At 52.0% G+C, this 24,050-nt stretch overlaps 1 protein-coding gene across 2 annotated transcripts; it reads left to right on the plus strand.

Moving 5' to 3' along the window:
* The first annotated feature begins 1,222 nt into the window (after window positions 1–1,222).
* On the plus strand, window positions 1,223–23,771 carry LOC116956345 (uncharacterized). 2 transcript variants are annotated; one of them, XM_032977923.2, is made up of 2 exons: window positions 1,223–1,410; window positions 17,806–23,771. In XM_032977923.2, exon 2 carries the CDS (start codon window positions 17,893–17,895, stop codon window positions 18,928–18,930), a length of 1,038 nt encoding a protein of 345 aa, XP_032833814.2. In that variant the 5' UTR covers window positions 1,223–1,410; window positions 17,806–17,892; the 3' UTR covers window positions 18,931–23,771. The 2 variants fall into 2 exon arrangements, with proteins under 2 accessions (XP_032833814.2, XP_032833813.2); XM_032977922.2 differs by having other exon boundaries at window positions 17,809–23,771.
* Window positions 23,772–24,050: the final 279 nt, after the last annotated feature.

Consider the following 24,050-nt stretch of genomic DNA (forward strand, 5'->3'; position numbering starts at 1 on the left):
CTATCCCCACCCCCCACCACCACCACCCCCACCACCACCCCCACCACCACCACCCCCACCACCCCCACCCCCACCACCCCCACCACCCCCACCCCCACCACCCGCCGTCGCCTCGCTCTGAACGCGCGGTGGGTGCCAAGGAGCGCTGCCGCCACGCGCGACAGCGCTGGACCCGTCACGCGATCTCAACTCCGCTCCGCTCATTAATTTGCATAAGCGCCGCCGCGTTCCATAATTGGAATAATGAGCCGGCTATCGAGCGCCGTTCCTCAAAAACGGCGCATTTCCACCCGCTGGAATATGCAAACGAACTTGGTGGGTGGGGGAGATCTACCACAATGTGGAAAATGCTGGGAGCGTCCTCCTGCTCACGAACGCTTCCCATTGGTGGTTATTGCTCAGGTTACAGAGAGGGCCCACAAAGTCCACCCACCCCCCACTTTGTCACGTATAAGATAAATTGTCGGTAAAGACGCAGCGCTGGAACTGCTTGCTCAGGCCACTGCTGGCAGAAGGGCCTCGGGAAAGCCTTCGAGAGCCCCTCTAGGGAGGGTATATTGAACCTCTTCCATGCAGGCCCATTCGTATTGGAGAATGTGGTAGTACACTTGACCCCACCATACACGGCCTACCGAGAGACTAGCAGCGGTCTGCACCCATTAATACTGCCGGGTGGACAGAGGCGGTGGGTGTTGGGAAACAAACGACAATTGCACCGATGTGGGTGTCTCTTAGCCACATCAAGACATGTTGCATCACACATTCTCATTATTATTATTATTGAGGTTCAATGTGGAGAATAGAAGCAGCAAAATAAATACTGCAGATGTAACATCTCTCTTCCCTTTTTTGTCTCTCCACATGAACAAAAGCGTTTTCTTACAAATCCCATCGGCCACACGGCCTCATAAGAGGGCATCCCTTCGGCAGTAGCGGTGGTGAAACTCTCAAGCAAACTGCGAAGCGGTTTCGGCATTCAGTGCCTCATCTGAACAATGCTGGGGGGGGAGGGGGGGGTGCCCGGGCACCCTCGCCGCCCCCGGGGGCCGCATCTCGCGCTGCTGATGGCGCTCGCCAATGAATGTGGAAAAATTTGGATTTTTGTGAAGGGCTGTGAGAACCAATGGTGTTGGCGACCCCCCCCCCTCATCCGACCACCCCCCTCATTTCACCCCCCCCCTCCTCATCCCACCACCCCCCCTCACACCCCCTCCCTATTTAAGCTGATTCATGAGATGAAATTGTCAATCTGGCAGCAAACATCCTTCATTTCCAGCAGCGCGGAGGCGCTGGCGGTAGACCTCTCGACAGGGCCAATGCCTCCCGACGCCGTCTCAAAGTTGACGGCCACTTGAAGAATCGCTCGGCTTCCTGGACGTTTTGAAGGAGCAATTAAACACACCGACATCGGTAAGTGGCTCTCTTTGTTTATCGCACAGGTGCCGAAGCTTGTCGCGGTGATGCCGCCGTGCAGCTCCACCGATTTGTTTTTTTTTCCGGGTTTACGGCGTCCTATTTGGCACGACGGCTCGGAGCTTCAATTCAGAGGCACGTGGAACGAATCGTCGGACATCGTGCCGAACAACACGCGGTACAACCCCAGAGCACCATGCCGGAGAGAGCGAGGGGTTTTCTGACGTTGCTAATACGGGGCTCGAGTTTCAGCGATCGTGTCCTGCTCAACTCAAAAACCTGGGCTCACGTTTGGGATCAATCAGCATGAACGCTCCGTGGATCTTTACGAATGAGATTTGCTCACGGAATGTCAAATTTGCCCAGAAAACCGTGTAAGCGGTATTGTGTTTGCGCTGTGGGAGGGGGGGGGGTGCTCCTTTTCTTCTGCTGCCCTCACTGTCTGGAACTCTCTCACACCCCCCACTTCACCGGCCATCTACGCCATAGACACACCGAGCACAACTCTCAACTCAGTACTAGATCAAGATGATACCACCCACTCTCCTACCTCTCACCTCACTCTACTCCCCTCCACTCACTCCCCTACCTCTCACCTCACTCTACTCCAGTCCACGCACTCCCCTACCTCTCACCTCACTCTACTCCCCATCCACTCACTCTCCTACCTCTCACCTCACTCTACTCCCCATCCACTCACTCCCCTACCTCTCACCTCACTCTACTCCCCATCCACTCACTCTCCTACCTCTCACCTCACTCTACTCCCCATCCACTCACTCTCCTACCTCTCACCTCACTCTACTCCCCATCCACTCACTCCCCTACCTCTCACCTCACTCTACTCCCCATCCACTCACTCCCCTACCTCTCACCTCACTCTACTCCCCATCCACTCACTCCCCTACCTCTCACCTCACTCTACTCCCCATCCACTCACTCCCCTACCTCTCACCTCACTCTACTCCCCATCCACTCACTCCCCTACCTCTCACCTCACTCTACTCCCCATCCACTCACTCCCCTACCTCTCACCTCACTCTACTCCAGTCCACGCACTCCCCTACCTCTCACCTCACTCTACTCCCCATCCACTCACTCCCCTACCTCTCACCTCACTCTACTCCCCATCCACTCACTCCCCTACCTCTCACCTCACTCTACTCCCCATCCACTCACTCCCCTATCTCTCACCTCACTCTACTCCCCATCCACTCACTCCCCTACCTCTCACCTCACTCTACTCCCCATCCACTCACTCCCCTACCTCTCACCTCACTCTACTCCCCATCCACTCACTCCCCTACCTCTCACCTCACTCTACTCCCCATCCACTCACTCCCCTACCTCTCACCTCACTCTACTCCCCATCCACTCACTCCCCTACCTCTCACCTCACTCTACTCCCCATCCACTCACTCCCCTATCTCTCACCTCACTCTACTCCCCATCCACTCACTCCCCTACCTCTCACCTCACTCTACTCCCCATCCACGCACTCCCCTACCTCTCACCTCACTCTACTCCCCATCCACTCACTCCCCTACCTCTCACCTCACTCTACTCCAGTCCACGCACTCCCCTACCTCTCACCTCACTCTACTCCCCATCCACTCACTCCCCTACCTCTCACCTCACTCTACTCCCCATCCACTCACTCCCCTACCTCTCACCTCACTCTACTCCCCATCCACTCACTCCCCTATCTCTCACCTCACTCTACTCCCCATCCACTCACTCCCCTACCTCTCACCTCACTCTACTCCCCATCCACTCACTCCCCTACCTCTCACCTCACTCTACTCCCCATCCACTCACTCCCCTACCTCTCACCTCACTCTACTCCCCATCCACTCACTCCCCTACCTCTCACCTCACTCTACTCCCCATCCACTCACTCCCCTACCTCTCACCTCACTCTACTCCCCATCCACTCACTCCCCTATCTCTCACCTCACTCTACTCCCCATCCACTCACTCCCCTACCTCTCACCTCACTCTACTCCCCATCCACGCACTCCCCTACCTCTCACCTCACTCTACTCCCCTCCACTCACTCCCCTACCTCTCACCTCACTCTACTCCCCATCCACTCACTCCCCTACCTCTCACCTCACTCTACTCCCCTCCACGCACTCTCCTACCTCTCACCTCACTCTACTCCCCTCCACTCACTCCCCTACCTCTCCTCTCACTCTACTCCCCTCCACGCACTCCCCTACCCCTCTCATCCCACTCTACTCCCCTCCACGCATTCTCCTACCTTTAATCTCACTCTACCCACCTCCACTCTCCTACCTTTAATCTCGCTCTACTCCCCTCCACGCACTCTCCTTACTCTCCCCTCTCATCTCACTACTCTCCCACCCCCATGCAAGGCTTTCTGTGGATGCCCCCGCTCAACCTTCGCTCAGCGGGAGGTCACTCATTCTTCTCTGCTGCCCCCATTGTCTGGAATTCCCTTCCCTCTGCCGTCTGTGCCGTTGATTTCACTGCCCTGCCCCAGCTAAAGCCCTTCAGGCTCCTTCCTCTTCTCCTCTGTCTATGGCTGGCTGCCTCTCCTCTTAAAATAGAACCGATCGTGTCCAAACGCACCCACACACCTCCTCTTCCCCATCACCTGCACGTGCTAAAGCTACGTGTGGATATTGGACTTCTTTCGAACCGTACGTAGCTAGCCGCGTTCATCGGAGGTGGGTAACAGAGCCTTAATATGCAGTCGCATTGCAAGTCTCGCCCTATAAATCCCAAGTGTTGCTTGTAATTGAGAATAGCACGTAGCTCGGGATGCAGGGGCAGGCGTGACGCGAAGAATGACGATACAATTGTCCCGGGAGGTCTGAAGCTCAGGGAATGGTCGCCCACAATTCCCCCCAAAAGCCGACTTTCTGTAGCGTGTCGTGTTTGATGCTGTGGGTGAGGACAGCGTCAGTGCGACACGCGCACCAGGGATTCGGGGCACCCAGCCCACGTGACGGTGTCTCAGTGGCCAAGATGATGACGTCACAGTTGCCAAAGCTGCTGATGCCACCATAGACAAAGATTCCCCGTGTAGCCTTGAATAGACTGTGAGGGCAAGTGCTTTTAGCGAGCACCTATAAAGGCCAGAACGGCACGTGAGAGGAGGTGGGTGGCAAACACTACAGTGGTGATGTATACAAACCACACCAGATACTGATTTGAGGCTGAGTCGACCTAGGGGAGGCACAGGGCCGGTTCATATAATCGTCACTGGTGTTGGCCGTGAGCGGGAATCGAACTCGGGTCGGCGGGTTTGTAGTGCATCGCGCTCACCGCTCCACTACCGCTGATGCCACCACCACCGCCACCACCACCAACACCACCACCGCCACCACCGCCACCGCCACCACCACCGCCACCGCCACCGCCACCACCACCACCGCCAACACCACCACCACCACCAACACCACCACCACCGCCATCACCACCACCACCGCCACCACCACCACCGCCACTGCCACCACCACCAACACCACCACCGCCGCCACCACCGCCACCGCCACCACCACCACCAACACCACCACCACCACCACCGCCATCACCACCACCACCGCCACCACCACCACCACCAACACCACCACCACCGCCATCACCACCACCACCGCCACCACCACCACCGCCACTGCCACCACCAACACCACCACCGCCGCCACCACCGCACCTCCTCGCTACCAATGCTCTCCACGGTAACTGCTGCTGATGCTGCACAGGAAACACAGACACACAGACACACAAAAACACAAACACACAGAAACACAGACACACAGACACACAGACACATAGACACACAGATACACTGGCACACAGACACACAGACACATAGAAACACAGACACACAGACACACAGACACACTGGCACACAGACACACAGAAACACAGACACAGAGACACACACACAGACACACTGGCACACAGACACACAGACACATATAAACACAGACACACAGACACACAGAAACACAGACACACAGACACGTAGAAACACAGACACACAGACACACTGGCACACAGACACACAGACACGTAGAAACACAGACACACAGACACACAGACACACAGAAACACAGACACACAGACACACAGAAACACAGACACACAGACACACTGGCACACAGACACACAGACACACAGACACATAGAAACACTGACACACTGACACACAGACACATAGAAACACAGACACACAGAAACACAGACACACAGACACACTGGCACACAGACCCACAGACACATAGAAACACAGACACACAGAAACACAGACACACTGGCACACAGACACACAGACACACAGAAACACAGACACACTGACACACTGACACACAGACACACTGGCACACAGACACACAGAAACACAGAAACACAGACACATAGAAACACAGACACACAGACACACAGACACACAGAAACACAGACACATAGAAACACAGACACACAGAAACACAGACACACTGGCACACAGACACACAGACACATAGAAACACAGACACACAGACACACAGACCCACAGACACATAGAAACACAGACACACAGAAACACAGACACACTGGCACACAGACACACAGACACACTGGCACACAGACACACAGACACACAGAACACAGACACACTGACACACTGACACACAGACACACTGGCACACAGACACACAGCAACAACAACAACAACCGCCATTCGCCACTAAGTGGCGGTGACGTCACCACGACGCTTGTGCCAGGCTATGTGCACCCTGAGGCCACGTGAAGTGTCGAACGCCCGCTGGCAGGTGGTCACGGGGCAGACCCAGGTGCCACGGGTCGACTGACTGAGATGACTGGCTGATGCACCACCTGTGCCCCCTACTGTGCCAACCTGCTGTGCTTTAGCCACTCGGCGCTCCGCTCGCTGTTGTGAGCGTCGCTCCTCCGCCCTCCGTTGTTGTTGGAGGGCGACTGCCTCCAACTGCCCAGTAGCATCCTTCACGAGCCTCCTCCACAGAGGCCGATCTTGACACCGCTGGTACCAGTCATCGGCAAGTCCACTCAGCTCCACGTCCTCCTGTACCACATCACTCCATCTCTTCTCTAGCCCGTGCCGCGCCCGCTTAGCCCCCTCAATCCGGCCAAACAAAAGCTGTTTCGGCATGCGGTGGCTGGGCATGCGGGCTACATGACCCAGCCATCGCAGCCTTGCCTGCCGGAGGAGCTCACCGATGGGACCCTGCCCAGATCTTTCAAGGATTTGTGAGCTCCTCACACAATCCAGTCTGGTTAAACCCAGGATGGATCGTAGGCAGGCCAGCCTAAATGTTTCTAACCGGCGAAGATGTTCCATTAGGGGGGTCCACGTTTCGCAAGCGTAGAGAAGGGAGGGAATGACCGTGGCCGAGAAGACCTGAAGCTTAGTGCGGAGCGACAGACCAGGTAGCTTCCACACAGCGTTACGCAACCGATGAAAAGATATTGCCGCTCGACTGATTCGGAGTGAGACCTCTGCTGTTAAACTGGAGCCAGTCATAAGCACACTGCCCAGGTATGGGAAACTCTCCACTCTCTCCACAAGACACACAGACACACAGATACACTGGCACACAGACACACAGAAACATAGAAACACAGAAACACAGACACACAGAAACACAGACAAAGACACACAGAAACACAGACACACAGAAACACAGACACACAGACACTGACACATAGAAACACAGACACACAGAAACACAGACACACTGAGACACAGACACACAGAAACACAGACACACAGACACACAGAAACACAGACACACAGAAACACAGACACACAGAAACACAGAAACACAGACACACAGACACACAGAAACAGACACACAGACACTGAGAAACACAGACACACAGACACACTGGCACACAGACACATAGAAACACAGACACACAGAAACACAGCCACACAGACACACTGGCACACAGACACACTGGCACACAGACACACAGACACACTGGCACACAGACACACAGACACATAGAAACACAGAAACACAGACACACAGACACACAGAAACACAGACACACAGACACACAGACACATAGAAACACAGCCACACAGAAACACAGACACACAGACACACTGGCACACAGACACACAGAAACACAGACACACAGAAACACAGACACACAGACACACAGAAACACAGACACAGAAACACAGACACACAGCAACACAGACACACAGACACACAGAAACACATACACACAGAAACACAGACAGACACACAGACACACTGACACACAGACACACTGACACACAGACAGCCACCTCCACGTGTGCCTCGGTGGCTATGAGATGTTAACTCCTTCGCCTGCTGTACAGGAGATTGTGGGTTCGATCCCGACCCTGACTCATGTATATTTGGAGTTCTCCTGTACAGGAGATTGTGGGTTCGATCCCGACCCTGACTCATGTATATTTGGAGTTCTCACCGTGGTCGCGTGGATGTTTCTCCGAACCCTCTGGAATTCCCCTCCACATTTAGAAACAACACGCGTTTAGAGCATTTGGCTGCTTTAAATGTCCACGTGATAAGCCCCTTCCTTATCATCAGGTAAGGCCCACTGAGCTACAGAGCTCTCTTGAAGACGCGACCTGCTCTATCACAAATGACAGCTAAACGAAGCGGCTTATCACGTGGAAGTTTATAGCAGAAGCCAAATTCTCTGACCGCGTGATTTTAAATGTAGAGGGGAAAAAGCGGAGGACCCGGAAAAAAATCCACGTGACCACGGGGAGAGAGTCACGCAAACTCAAAATTTACAGCAGCAGGCGTCAGGGTCGGGACGGAATCCAAGCCCTCCTGTACTCCCGGAGAGGTAGTTAACATCTCATAGCCACCACGGCACCTTCACGGGCTCGTCGCGATGAGTGGCGGTGTCACGATGTTGTACATCGTGGCACGATGTTGTACATCGTGGCACGATGTTGTATATCGTGGCACGATGTTGCAGTGTTCCACTCCCGTGTGTGTGGATACACGCAGTGTTCCACTCCTGTGTGTAGACACTGAGATGTAGTCAACTAACACAATGCAGTTATGGAATTTTTTAAAAAAAGTATTTGGGGACGTAACTGCATCGCCAAATGTCTGTCATAAGACAAAGCCCCCCCGTGTAGCCTTTAGTAGACGATTAGTGCAGGCGTGGGAAACACCGCGCCCGGCCGCCTTTGTCTCCCCAATGCACTGCGGGACACGGGTGAAGAGTCGCAATAACGGCGAGCATCAGAGATGTCGACGCACGACGAGTTCGCTCCCAGAGCTGTAGTGACATAGCTGAGACACTCCGAGTTGTAGTGACACAGCTGAGACTCTCATAGCTGTAGTGACATAGCTGAGACACTCCGAGTTGTAGTGACACAGCTGAGACTCTCCTAGCTGTAGTGACACAGCTGAGACACTCCGAGCTGTAGTGACACAGCTGAGACTCTCCTAGCTGTAGTGACATAGCTGAGACACTCCGAGTTGTAGTGACACAGTTGAGACACTCTGAGCTGTAGTGACACAGCTGAGACTCTCCTAGCTGTAGTGACATAGCTGAGACACCGCTAGCTGTAGTGACATAGCTGAGACACTCCGAGCTGTAGTGACACAGCTGAGACACTCCTAGCTGTAGTGACACAGCTGAGACACTCCTAGCTGTAGTGACATAGCTGAGACAATCCGAGTTGTAGCGACACAGCTGAGACTCTCCTAGCTGTAGTGACACAGCTGAGACACTCCGAGCTGTAGTAACACAGCTGAGACACTCCGAGCTGTAGTGACACAGTTGAGACACTCCGAGCTGTAGTGACACAGCTGAGACACTCCGAGTTGTAGTGACACAGCTGAGACACTCCGAGCTGTAGTGACACAGCTGAGACACTCCGAGCTGTAGTGACACAGCTGAGACACTCCGAGCTGTAGTGACACAGCTGAGACACTCCTAGCTATAGTGACACAGCTGAGACACTCCTAGCTGTAGTGACATAGCTGAGACACTCCGAGTTGTAGTGACACAGCTGAGACACTCCTAGCTGTAGTGACACAGCTGATACACTCCGAGTTGTAGTGACACAGCTGAGACACTGCGAGTTATAGTGACACAGCTGAGACACTCCTAGCTGTAGTGACACAGCTGAGACACTCCGAGCTGTAGTGACACAACTGAGACACTCCGAGCTGTAGTGACACAGCTGAGACACTCCGAGTTGTAGTGACACAGCTGAGACTCTCCTAGCTGTAGTAACACAGCTGAGACACTCCTAGCTGTAGTAACACAGCTGAGACACTCCGAGCTGTAGTAACACAGCTGAGACACTCCGAGCTGTAGTGACACCGCTGAGACACTCCGAGCTGTAGTGACACAGCTGAGACACTCCTAGCTGTAGTGACATAGCTGAGACACTCCGAATTGTAGTGACACAGCTGAGACACTCCGAGCTGTAGTAACACAGCTGAGACACTCCGAGCTGTAGTGACACAGCTGAGACACTCCTAGCTGTAGTGACACAGCTGAGACACTCCTAGCTGTAGTGACATAGCTGAGACACTCCGAGTTGTATTGACACAGCTGAGACACTCCTAGCTGTAGAGACACAGCTGAGACACTCCGAGCTGTAGTGACACAGCTGAGACTCTCCTAGCTGTAGTGACCTGGCTGAGACACTCCTAGTTGTAGTGACACAGCTGAGACACTCCGAGCTGTAGTGACACAGCTGAGACACTCCTAGCTGTAGTGACACAGCTGAGACACTCCTAGCTGTACTGACAAAGCTGAGACACTCCGAGTTGTAGTGACACAGCTGAGACACTCCTAGCTGTAGTGAAACAGCTGATACACTCCGAGTTGTAGTGACACAGCTGAGACACTGCGAGTTATAGTGACAGAGCTGAGACACTCCTAGCTGTAGTGACACAGCTGATACACTCCGAGTTGTAGTGACACAGCTGAGACACTCCGAGTTGTAGTGACACAGCTGAGACTCTCCTAGCTGTAGTAACACAGCTGAGACACTCCTAGCTGTAGTGACACAGCTGATACACTCCGAGTTGTAGTGACACAGCTGAGACACTCCGAGTTGTAGTGACACAACTGAGACACTCCTAGCTATAGTGACACAGCTGAGACACTCCGAGTTGTAGTGACACAGCTGAGACACTCCTAGTTGTAGTAACACAGCTGAGACACTCCTAGCTGTAGTGACACAGCTGAGACACTCCTAGCTTTAGTGACACAGCTGAGACACTCCGAGCTGTAGTGACACAGCTGAGACACTCCTAGCTGTAGTGACACAGCTGAGACACTCCGAGCTGTAGTGACACAGCTGAGACACTCCTAGCTGTAGTGATGCAGCTGAGACACTCCGAGTTGTAGTGACACAGCTGAGACACTCCTAGTTGTAGTGACACAGCTGAGGCACTCTGAGTTGTAGTGACACAGCTGAGACTCTCCTAGCTGTAGTGACACAGCTGAGACACTCCGAGCTGTAGTAACACAGCTGAGACACTCCAAGTTGTAGTGACACAGCTGAGACACTCCGAGCTGTAGTGACACAGCTGAGACACTCCGAGTTGTAGTGACACAGCTCAGACACTCCGAGCTGTAGTGACACAGCTCAGACACTCCTAGCTGTAGTGACACAGCTGAGACTCTCCTAGCTGTAGTGACATAGCTGAAACACTCCTAGCTGTAGTGACACAGCTGAGACACTCCTAGCTGTAGTGACACAGCTGAGACACTCCGAGCTGTGGTGACACAGCTGAGACACTCCGAGTTGTAGTGACACAGCTGAAACACTCCTAGCTGTAGTGACACAGCTGAGACACTTCGAGCTGTAGTGACACAGCTGAGACACTCCGAGTTGTAGTGACACAGCTGAGACACTCCTAGCTGTAGTAACACAGCTGAGACACTCCAAGTTGTAGTGACACAGTTGAGACACTCCGAGCTGTAGTTACACAGCTGAGACACTCCAAGTTGTAGTAACACAGCTGAGACACTCCTAGCTGTAGTGACACAGCTGATACACTCTGAGTTGTAGTGACACAGCTGAGACACTCCTAGCTGTAGTGACACAGCTGAGACACTCCGAGCTGTAGTGACACAGCTGAGACACTCCTAGCTGTAGTGACACAGCTGAGACACTCCTAGCTGTAGTGACACAGCAGAGACACTCCGAGCTGTAGTGACACAGCTGAGACACTCTGAGCTGTAGTGACACAGCTGAGACACTCCGAGCTGTAGTAACACAGCTGAGACACTCCTAGCTGTAGTGACACAGCTGAGACACTCCTAGCTGTAGTGACACAGCAGAGACACTGCGAGTTGGAGTGACACAGCTGAGACACTCCGAGTTGTAGTGACATAGCTGAGACACTCCTAGTTGTAGTAACACAGCTGAGACACTCCGAGCTGTAGTGACACAACTGAGACACGCCGAGTTGTAGTGACACAGCTGAGACACTCAGAGTTGTAGTGACACAGCTGAGACACTCCGAGTTGTAGTGACACAGCTGAGACACTCCGAGCTGTAGTGACACAGCTGAGACACTCCTAGCTGTAGTGACACAGCTGAGACTCTCCTAGCTGTAGTGACATAGCTGAAACACTCCTAGCTGTAGTGACACAGCTGAGACACTCCTAGCTGTAGTGACACAGCTGAGACACTCCGAGTTGTAGTGACACAGCTCAGACACTCCGAGCTGTAGTGACACAGCTCAGACACTCCTAGCTGTAGTGACACAGCTGAGACTCTCCTAGCTGTAGTGACATAGCTGAAACACTCCTAGCTGTAGTGACACAGCTGAGACATCCCTAGCTGTAGTGACACAGCTGAGACACTCCGAGCTGTGGTGACACAGCTGAGACACTCCGAGTTGTAGTGACACAGCTGAAACACTCCTAGCTGTAGTGACACAGCTGAGACACTTCGAGCTGTAATGACACAGCTGAGACACTCCGAGTTGTAGTGACACAGCTGAGACACTCCTAGCTGTAGTAACACAGCTGAGACACTCCAAGTTGTAGTGACACAGTTGAGACACTCCGAGCTGTAGTTACACAGCTGAGACACTCCAAGTTGTAGTAACACAGCTGAGACACTCCTAGCTGTAGTGACACAGCTGATACACTCTGAGTTGTAGTGACACAGCTGAGACACTCCTAGCTGTAGTGACACAGCTGAGACACTCCGAGCTGTAGTGACACAGCTGAGACACTCCTAGCTGTAGTGACACAGCTGAGACACTCCTAGCTGTAGTGACACAGCAGAGACACTCCGAGCTGTAGTGACACAGCTGAGACACTCTGAGCTGTAGTGACACAGCTGAGACACTCCGAGCTGTAGTAACACAGCTGAGACACTCCTAGCTGTAGTGACACAGCTGAGACACTCCTAGCTGTAGTGACACAGCAGAGACACTGCGAGTTGGAGTGACACAGCTGAGACACTCCGAGTTGTAGTGACATAGCTGAGACACTCCTAGTTGTAGTAACACAGCTGAGACACTCCGAGCTGTAGTGACACAACTGAGACACGCCGAGTTGTAGTGACACAGCTGAGACACTCCGAGTTGTAGTGACACAGCTGAGACACTCCGAGTTGTAGTGACACAGCTGAGACACTCCGAGCTGTAGTGACACAGCTGAGACACTCCTAGCTGTAGTGACACAGCTGAGACTCTCCGAGCTGTAGTGACATAGCTGAAACACTCCTAGCTGTAGTGACACAGCTGAGACACTCCTAGCTGTAGTGACACAGCTGAGACACTCCGAGCTGTAGTGACACAGCTGAGACACTCCGAGTTGTAGTGACACAGCTGAGACACTCCTAGCTGTAGTAACACAGCTGAGACACTCTGAGTTGTAGTAACACAGCTGAGACACTCCTAGCTGTAGTGACCTGGCTGAGACACTCCTAGCTGTAGTGACACAGCAGAGACACTCTGAGCTGTAGTGACACAGCTGAGACACTCCGAGCTGTAGTAACACAGCTGAGACACTCCTAGCTGTAGTGACACAGCTGAGACACTCCTAGCTGTAGTGACACAGCAGAGACACTGCGAGTTGGAGTGACACAGCTGAGACACTCCGAGTTGTAGTGACATAGCTGAGACACTCCTAGTTGTAGTAACACAGCTGAGACACTCCGAGCTGTAGTGACACAACTGAGACACGCCGAGTTGTAGTGACACAGCTGAGACACTCCGAGTTGTAGTGACACAGCTGAGACACTCCGAGTTGTAGTGACACAGCTGAGACACTCCGAGCTGTAGTGACACAGCTGAGACACTCCTAGCTGTAGTGACACAGCTGAGACTCTCCTAGCTGTAGTGACATAGCTGAAACACTCCTAGCTGTAGTGACACAGCTGAGACACTCCTAGCTGTAGTGACACAGCTGAGACACTCCGAGCTGTAGTGACACAGCTGAGACACTCCGAGTTGTAGTGACACAGCTGAGACACTCCTAGCTGTAGTAACACAGCTGAGACACTCTGAGTTGTAGTAACACAGCTGAGACACTCCTAGCTGTAGTGACACAGCTGAGACACTCCGAGGTGCAGTGACACAGCTGAGACACTCCTAGCTGTAGTGACACAGCTGAGACACTGCGAGCTGTAGTGACACAGCTGAGACACTCCGAGCTGTAGTGACACAGCTGAGACACTCCTAGCTGTAGTGACACAGCTGAGACACTCCGAGCTGTAGTGACACAGCTGAGACACTCCGAGTTGTAGTGACACAGCTGAGACACTCCTAGCTGTAATGACACAGCTGAGACTCTCCTAGCTGAAGTGACACAGCTGAGACACTCCTAGCTGTAGTGACACAGCTGAGACACTCCGAGCTGTAGTGACACAGCTGAGACACTCTGAGCTGTAGTGACACAGCTGAGACACTCCTAGCTGTAGTGACACAGCTGAGACACTGCGAGTTGTAGTGACACAGCTGAGACACTCCGGGTTGTAGTGACACAGCTGAGACACTCCGAGTTGTAGTGACACAGCTGAGACTCTCCTAGTGGTAGTGACACAGCTGAGACACTCCTAGCTGTAGTGACACAGCTGAGACACTCCGAGCTGTAGTGACACAGCTGAGACACTCCTAGCTGTAGTGACACAGCTGAGACTCTCCGAGCTGTAGTGACACAGCTGAGACACTCCTAGTTGTAGTAACACAGCTGAGACACTCCGAGCTGTAGTGACATAGCTGAGACACTCCGAGTTGTAGTGACACAGCTGAGACACTCCTAGCTGTAGTGAGACAGCTGAGACTCTCCTAGCTGTAGTGACACAGCTGAGACACCCCGAGCTGTAGTGACACAGCTGAGACACTCCGAGTTGTAGTGACACAGCTGAGACACTCCGAGTTGTAGTGACACATCTGAGACACTCCTAGTTGTAGTGACACAGCTGAGACACTCTGAGCTGTAGTGACACAGCTGAGACACTCCTAGCTGTAGTGACACAGCTGAGACACTCCTAGCTGTAGTGACACAGCTGAGACACTCCGAGTTGTAGTGACACAGCTGAGACACTCCGAGTTGTAGTGACACAGCTGAGACACTCCTAGTTGTAGTGACACAGCTGAGACACTCCGAGCTGTAGTAACACAGCTGAGACACTCCGAGCTGTAGTGACACAGCTGAGACACTCCTAGCTGTAGTGACACAGCTGAGACACTCCTAGCTGTAGTGACATAGCTGAGACACTCCGAGTTGTAGTGACACAGCTGAGACACTCCTAGCTGTAGTGACACAGCTGAGACACTCCGAGCTGTAGTGACACAGCTGAGACACTCCGATTCGTAGTGACACAGCTGAGACACTCCGAGCTGTAGTGACACAGCTGAAACACTCCGAGTTGTAGTGACACAGCTGAGACACTCCGAGCTGTAGTAACACAGCTGACACACTCCGAGCTGTAGTAACACAGCTGAGACACTCCTAGCTGTAGTGACACAGCTGAGACACTCCGAGCTGTAGTGACACAGCTGAGACACTCCTAGCTGTAGTGACACAGCTGAGACACTCCGAGCTGTAGTGACACATAATAGTAAGACGAGAAGCAGCGTTGGGTGGTGGTTTTGATGTAATACGGTGTGTGTTGATTAGTGGCCAGGCTTGGTGCTAGACAACCACCCCCTCGTGTCGTCCTGCAAAGGGGCTTGCTACTCGCTGACGGCACTCGCGCCTACAGCTTGTTAAGGCGACACGGGGGACTGCGTTTTTGTGTGCAGAAGGTGGACGGATCGTAGCACGGTGGGACCGCGAGAGAGAGGGGGGGGGTTGGTCTTCATCCAGCAGTGGAGAGATCACGACCGATGTCTTAATGTGTTCAGATCACCCTTTGAGTTTGCTGTTGTATGAACGTTGAACATCTTTCGCACCGTACCTAGCCAACAGTGCTCAATGTAACGTGGACGGGAGCGCTTTGTTCTCGAGACGGAGCTGAATGACAAATCCCCTGGGGGGAGACGCGAAGCCTCGTCAGGCTGCGCCCCCCCAACCACGGGGAGCCGGGCGCACCACGAGGACGCTGCCACACCGCGACCCGCAGCAGACGGCGCAGCCTCTCAGCATCATCATCATCGACGTCGTCATCGTCATCATCGTCATCATCATCGTCGTCATCGTCATCATCATCGTCGTCGTCATCATCGTCGTCGTCATCATCATCGTCGCCATCATCGTCATCATCGTCATCATCATCGTCATCATCTTCGTCGTCATCATCGTCGTCGTCATCATCGTCGCCGTCGTCGTCATCATCATCGTCGCCGTCGTCATCATCATCATCGTCATCATCTTCGTCGTCATCATCGTCGTCATCATCATCGTCGCCGTCGTCGTCATCGTCATCATCATCGTCGCCGTCGTCATCATCATCGTCGTCATCGTCATCATCGTCGTCATCATCATGATCGCAACGTCGTCTTGTCACATCCAGTGTCCATTACGCACATCGGTCCTTCTTCATAGTAGAGAATCTAAATCAAAGGGCCATTGCCCGAAAAGTAAACCATGTGGGCCATCGCTCGAAACGTCACCCATCGTACACGTGTGTTTAGTTTAAACGTCACCCATCGTACACGTGTGTTTAATTTAAACGTCACCTATCGTACACGTGTGTTTAGTTTAAACGTCGCCTATCGTACACGTGTGTTTAGTTCAAACGTCACCTATCGTACACGTGTGTTTAGTTTAAACGTCACCTATCGTGCACGTGTGTTTAGTTTAAACGTCACCCATCGTACACGTGTGTTTAGTTTAAACGTCACCTATCGTACACGTGTGTTTAGTTTAAACGTCACCTATCGTACACGTGTTTAGTTTAAACGTCACCTATCGTACACGTGTGTTTAGTTTAAACGTCACCTATCGTACACGTGTGTTTAGTTTAAACGTCACCTATCGTACACGTGTGTTTAGTTTAAACGTCACCCATCGTACACGTGTGTTTAGTTTAAACGTCACCTATCGTACACGTGTGTTTAGTTTAAACGTCGCCTATCGTACACGTGTGTTTAGTTTAAACGTCGCCTATCGTGCACGTGTGTTTAGTTTAAACGTCACCTATCGTACACGTGTGTTTAGTTTAAACGTCACCTATCGTACACGTGTGTTTAGTTTAAACGTCGCCTATCGTACACGTGTGTTTAGTTTAAACGTCACCCATCGTACACGTGTGTTTAGTTTAAACGTCACCTATCGTACACGTGTGTTTAGTTTAAACGTCGCCTATTGTACACGTGTGTTTAGTTTAAACGTCACCCATCGTACACGTGTGTTTAGTTTAAACGTCACCTATCGTACACGTGTGTTTAGTTTAAACGTCACCTATCGTGCACGTGTGTTTAGTTTAAACGTCACCCATCGTACACGTGTGTTTAGTTTAAACGTCACCCATCGTACACGTGTGTTTAGTTTAAACGTCACCTATCGTACACGTGTGTTTAGTGTAAACGTCACCTATCGTACACGTGTGTTTAGTTTAAACGTCGCCTATCGTACACGTGTGTTTAGTTTTAACGTCACTTATCGTACACGTGTGTTTAGTTTAAAGCCGCACACAGCGTGGTTGTGAGTTTAACGCGTAGGCTTTTGCGACCATTATCATCCACAAAACAGGTTTCTTTTTTAAATGAGTGTGGTTGTTGTTGACACGGATCGTGTTGAGTTGTTGTTGACTGTGCTGTTTGTGTACCACTGCCAATAGTAGCATCACCTAATTATTCGTCTCAAACTAATGCGTGCAGGTAAACATTTCGGACCTGTGTTTTGACACGGGTTACAGATTACGGGGCCTACACAAACACGTCCACAAACGCAGGCCCCTGTGCTGTGCTGTGTGTGGCGTATCGCTGATGTACGCCGTTGTCCCAGCAGTTCCACCATCGACACACGAGGAGCTGCAGACGTCAGGAGGACCACCTCGCCCCTGGAGGTGCTTGAACACCTCCATCCGTCTCCATGGCAGCTAACACGCTGATGCTGCTGGGTCTGCTGCTCTCCTACCCACCTCTCTACCACCAGGCGAGGAGGGACCTCACCACCACCAGCGATGACCAACAACACCACCACCGCCAGCAGCAGCAGCAACAGCAGCCCCATATCTACTCGCGCAAGGAGGCCGGAGGTCCAGGCCACGGCCGGGCAGGGCTGCCGGCCAAGGGGGCCTTCCGCAGCCGGGGCAGGCACCTGTGCCAGTGGAAGGCGACCGGCGGCAGCGGCGGCGGAGGGGCCGGTGGCGGCGAGGTGACCGTGCGGGTCGTCTGCGCCGCACGGCAGCAGCGCCGCTCCTACTGGTGCGAGTACCGCGCCAAGCCGTCCCGCTGTGACGCCTACGGGCACAAGGCGGCGCGCTACTGGAAGCAGGTCATCAGGCGGCTCAAGCACAAGGCGAACGCGTGCGAGGGCCGCAAGATGCTCAAGGCCGGCGTGTGCCGGCACGCGCCCAAGAAGGCGCACCTCACGCTCGCCTATCGCAGCCGCAAGCCTCCCCAGCGCGGAAACCACCGACCGCCTCCTCCTCAAGGTGCGGGGCGCGGTCTTCCAGGAGCTCCAGGGCGTCCTCAAGTTCATCTTCCTCCTCCTCCTCATCCTCCTCCTCCTCACTCGGTAGCTGTGAACAGCGCAGAGGCACACACGCCGCCGGGCAGGAAGACCGCGTCTGCTGCTGCCAACAGAAATCCACTCGGAGGAGGTGGAATTGGTGGTGGAGTTGGTGGTGGAGTTGGTGGTGGAGGTGGTGGTGGAGGTGGTGGAGTTGGTCCGCACCGCGTGAAGGTCGCTCACAAGGCCGGACTGGGGCCCGTGCAGAACGCGGCCACAGGTGGGAAGCAGCAGCAGCAGCAGGCGGCCAAGGCGGAGCGCGACTCGCTGGTGGACAAGGGGGGGGAGGAGGTGGAGGCCAAGGAGCAGTGGAGCGCAGAGCAGGTGGCCGAGGAGTACTGCGCTGAGGGATGGACGTCGCTCTGCTCGTTTCTGGTCGGGGCCTGGCAGGGCTGAGGAGGAGAAGGGGGGAGAAGGTGGAGGTGGTGGAGGTGGAGGAGGTGGTGGTGGTGGTGGTGGAGGTGGTGGTGGTGGTGGTGATGGAGGTGGGAGCCCCGGGGAGAACAGCGGAGGAGGTAGAGGGAGCCATGGAGGACGCGGTCTCAAAGTCCAGGATTCACACGAGGGGAAGAGGAGGGGGAGGCGCAGAGGCCACTGTCGAGCACACGACGACCCTCGTCGTCGTGGTCAATCCACTGCTGGATGAAGGCCTCCCCAAGCCACCGCCACCTCTCGCGACACTTCGATGTCGAGTCCGCCAAGCACCGCGTGCTGCACACCCAACAGCGCTCCGCCTCCTGCCTGCTCTGGAGAGCTCTGGAGAGCAGGCAGGAGGCGGTGGCTGAGCCCCAGCCTGGTGCCCCTCACACACACGCGTGAAGCCGTGAAAGGGTGGCTCCCAATGCAAGCTGGTGAACACGCAATGCCTCGTCCAGCCACTCCATTGAAACCCCCCCCCCATCACCGAGTACCCAGTGAACATGTCGGCGTTGGCATGCGGCGGTAACCTTTGGATCAACGGCGACCCGACGTTGGTGCAACGTCGGGCTAACGTCCCATGTTTACTGGGGTAAGAACAAAGCGTGGTCGGCCGTCTACAACTCCACGCATGCAGCCAGTCTGGCAGCGCGGCTGCGCCCGACGGAGGCCTCGACAGCGCGCAGGAGGAAGCGACCGCTGCCCACCCTCTCACGACATCGCTCGGCAATCTCACGCCGACTGATGGAGCTGCCCACGCCCCAGTCGGTCTCCGTTCACAGCGTCACTCAGTTTGAGAATCCCCTCCTCCTCCTCCTGCACGCACAGGAAGAACAAAAAGAGATCCAGCACCCGGCACACCACATCCAGTATACATCTCGCTTCGCCTGCGTAGCTACGTAGACCCGGCGCCACCCTTGCACAGCCGATCAGGCAGCTGGACGCAGATTGGGCTGGACACGAGGCACCCCGAAGACACCTCCTGGATTACGGAGAGGGCGCAGTGCAGCTGTCTCGTTGGGTTTGAACGACTCAAGCGAGCCAGCCGCTACACGCGCGCGTGAACCCCAGTGCCGGCACTGTGTTAAAAACCACACGCACAGACCTCCTGGACTCTGCACGCGGCATGCACGCGGCACGCACACACCCGACCGCTACCGTGTTCGCCAGGTCAGAGGACGCTCCGGAAAGCGAAGAAGCTCCCCAAACGTGTGCCCGGTGTCAATAAAGTTGGGGCAAGTGCTGTTCGCGGGTAGCACCTATGAAGGCGGGCAAGGCGCATGAAGGGGTGGGTGGCCAGCATCACGCCCGGCCGCCTTTGTCTCCCCATTACGTTTGCACACAATCCGGAGAATACGGTAGATGTGTTTGTGTAATTGCTTGCAATGTCGTCTTTGTCAGATGCAATTGTTTATTTCTCAGCAATGTGCCCGACTAAAGGCGAGTTCGCACTCACACTCTCACTTTGTAAGCTGCCCTAACACTTGCGTGTACAGTCATCGTATTGACCAGCCCGGTTTCTATCGGCTTTAGCGTCACACTGGACGAGAGGCGAATTCCTCAGTTCACTGCGATCCACGGGGGGAGGGGGGGCATGGAACCTCCGGCTGAGCCACCCAACGTGGGACGCTGATCGGTAATGAGGCTGTCGGTCTTGGGGAGCCGAATTGGACAATGTGGAGATTATTTGATGATCAATAATTGGACAATGTGGAGATTATCTGATGATCACTAATTGGACAATGTGGAGATTATTTGATGATCAATAATTGGACAATGTGGAGATTATTTGATCATCAATAATTGGACAATGTGGAGATTATTTGATGATCAATAATTGAACAATGTGGAGATGATTTGATGATCAATAATTGGACAATGTGGAGATTATTTGATTATCAGTAATTGTACAATGTAGAGGTTATCTGATGATTACTAATTGGACAATGTAGAGTTTATCTGATGATCACTAATTGGACAATGTGGAGATTATCTGATGATCATTCATTGGAAAATGTGGAGATTATCTGATGATCACTAATTGTACAATGTAGAGGTTATCTGATGATCATTCATTGGAAAATGTGGAGATTATCTGATGATCACTAATTGAACAATATGCAGATTATTTGATGATCAATAATTGAACAATGTGGAGATTATCTTATGATCACTAATTGGACAATGTGAAGCTTATCTGATGATCACTAATTGAACAATATGCAGATTTTCTGATGACTAATTGGACAATGTAGAGATTATCTGATGATCACTAATTGGACAATGTGGAGATTATCCGATCATCACTAATTGGACAATGTGGAGATTATCTGATTATCACTAATTGGACAATGTGGAGATTATCTGATGATCACTAATTGGACAATGTGGAAATTATCTGATCATCACTAATTGTACAATGTAGAGGTTATCTGATGATCACTAATTGGAAAATGTGGAGATTATCTGATGATCATTAATTGGACAATGTGGAGATTATCTGATTATCACTAATTGGACAATGTGGAGATTATCTGATGATCACTAATTGGACAATGTAAAGATTATCTGATGATCACTAATACGATAATGTGGAGATTATCTGATGATCACTAATACGACAATGTGGATATTATCTGATGTCATTATTTGGAAAATGTGGAGATTATCTGATGTCATTATTTTGACAATGTGGAGATTTTGATTTAAAGCTTTCCTGACTGCAGTAATTCATATTCTTAGCTCTTTCGGTAAAGTCATGTTGAAGGGAAACAATAAAATAAAATATATATAAAACAATAAAAATTCTCACGACGACCGTTTGTGTTATGGTCGAAACGTCGTGAGAATTTTTATTGTTTTATATATATTTTATTATTTTATTGTTTCCCTTCAACGTGACTTTACCGAAAGAGCTAAGAATATAATGTGGAGATTATCTGATGACCATTATTTGGACAATGTGGAGATTATCTGATGACCATTATGTGGACACATATGTAGGATGGACACAACAGGAAAAGTAAAAGTGTTGTCGTTGTTCGTAAAAGTTGAAGTAACTAGAAAGGGAGGAAGACCTCACAGAGAATGGCTTGATGCCGACATAAGAGATTGGTTCCAGAAAGATGCGGCACTACTTGAGCATTTTGGCACAAGACAGAAAGTGGAAACAAATGACGAAATGTACAGTGGACACCTACAAGCTATCTGCCTATGGATCGTGATGATAATATCTTTACGAACATTACGTGTCACATTCTACCTTTCTAGACCTTTTAGAGCGTATGATCATATCTATGTATATTAGATCATCATGGTGTGTGTGTACAAGTATAATTATAGCACTTCTGTCAATACCATGGATGAATGCCTCCCCACGCAGTGTCAGTCGTGGGGGGAAAGGGGGTTTACTCACCATACTTCACCACGCTGGTCAGTTTGGTTTGGCGAAGGTGGGCACCGTAGAAGTGTACTACAATACATGTTGCTGTACTACCCTCTCCCGAGTACCCCGCACTGTAGACCTGTAAGCCCCATAACTGGAGGTCGCCTGTGCAAGCGCTGTGATACAATAAGGTCACGAGTCGTGTGAAATGAAGTCGTGGACCCACAAAGTTGTACGTTTAGGAAGTTGTGGGCAGTGTGAAGTCAAGTCATGGGTTGTGTAAGATGGTGGGCCGTGTGAAGTTAAGTGTTTGAAGTATACAGGACTTCATATTCTTTGGGTCTTTCGGTAAAGTCACGTAGATTGGCTCAAAGAAAATAACAAAAAGCTACGACGTTTCGATCGCAACACAAGCGGTCGTCATCAAGAAAAGGGGGATAGCTTCCAAAGGCAAACTGTTTATGAAGGGTTAAAATGGGCGTAGCCCAAATGTCAGCAGCCAATGTTAATGTGAGTGGCGGGCAGCAACCACGACGGTGGTTGGTTTTCCACCAATCAAAGGGCTGCCAGGTGAAAATTAGCATGTTAATGTGAGATCGTTGAGTGGCCTCCATGACGAGCGCGCTGAGGTGGCTATGTTAATGTGAGAGATTAGCGTGTTAATGGTAGATCGCAGAGTAGCAACCTCTAGGTCGGCGTGCGAAGTGACTGTGTTAGTGTGAACCTGTTAATGAACAACTAACATCGGAAGGTGGTAGGATGGGAACGTCACAGCCAGTTATGTCTTAAACTGGTTGATAACGTCCATCCAATTATTGCTCAGTTTGTACCCATCTTCTCGGTTGAAATTGTGTCTGTGTCTGTATATCTGGATGGCTTCATGAACGAATCTTTGTTGATAGCCAGTGGATTTGCAAAGTTCCTTCGTCCTAGAGAAATCAATTTCGTGTGAGCCTACCGCATTAAAACAATGATCAGCCACGGCCGAGGTATTGGTCCTACCGGTCCGAGACATGTCGCTTAGGACTGTAATATGAAGTGGTGGGTTATTTTAAATGAAGTCGCGGGCCGTGTGAAGTGTTGAAGTCGCGCGGTGTATACGGCCAACTCACTGTTGCTTCCCTATACTTGCTGTACCCAGCATTTGGCCTGAACTCGTTACACCACGGAGAACACGCCGCCTCCGTGGCCCCGTTGCAGATGCGAACCTATGTCGAGGGACACGTAAGGGCAGGCTGTTGCCCACCGCTCGCCTGACTTGCACAGTCACGAGAGAGTTCGTCCTCGGGCCGGGTTCTGAATGTGTGTTTCGTAGCGGCGTGCGTGGAGTCTAATTGCCATGATGTAGTCAAGATGTTTGTTTTTTTTCGTATTTTTTTTCTCCCCACGAAATAAGCACAACTTTTAAAACTAATAAAGGCAAATATTGTAGCAATGCATGTTGCCAACGCGTTTTACATGTTACCTGTCTCTAAGTCCAGTTGTATCCATCTGGACACTTGATAACTACGACACTGCTCATCATCACCACCATCATCATCACCACCGTATTCACCATCAATATCACCATCATCTACACCATATTCACCATCAATGTCATCGTCATCGTAATCATTATCACCGTAATCACCATCATTCTCACCATCATCACCGTAATCACCATCATTATCACTATCACCGTAATCACCACCACCACCGTAATCACCATCATTAT

Source organism: Petromyzon marinus, chromosome 64 (genome assembly GCF_048934315.1).
Source record: "Petromyzon marinus isolate PM22_M1 ecotype Great Lakes invasive population chromosome 64, UKy_Petmar_22M1.pri1.0, whole genome shotgun sequence".
NCBI classification, from domain to species: Eukaryota; Metazoa; Chordata; class Hyperoartia; order Petromyzontiformes; family Petromyzontidae; genus Petromyzon; species Petromyzon marinus.

Bases quoted from the DNA above. Each gene is read 5' to 3' on its own strand.
- LOC116956345 (XM_032977923.2), top strand. From the start codon at position 17,893: ATGGCAGCTAACACGCTGATGCTGCTGGGTCTGCTGCTCTCCTACCCA.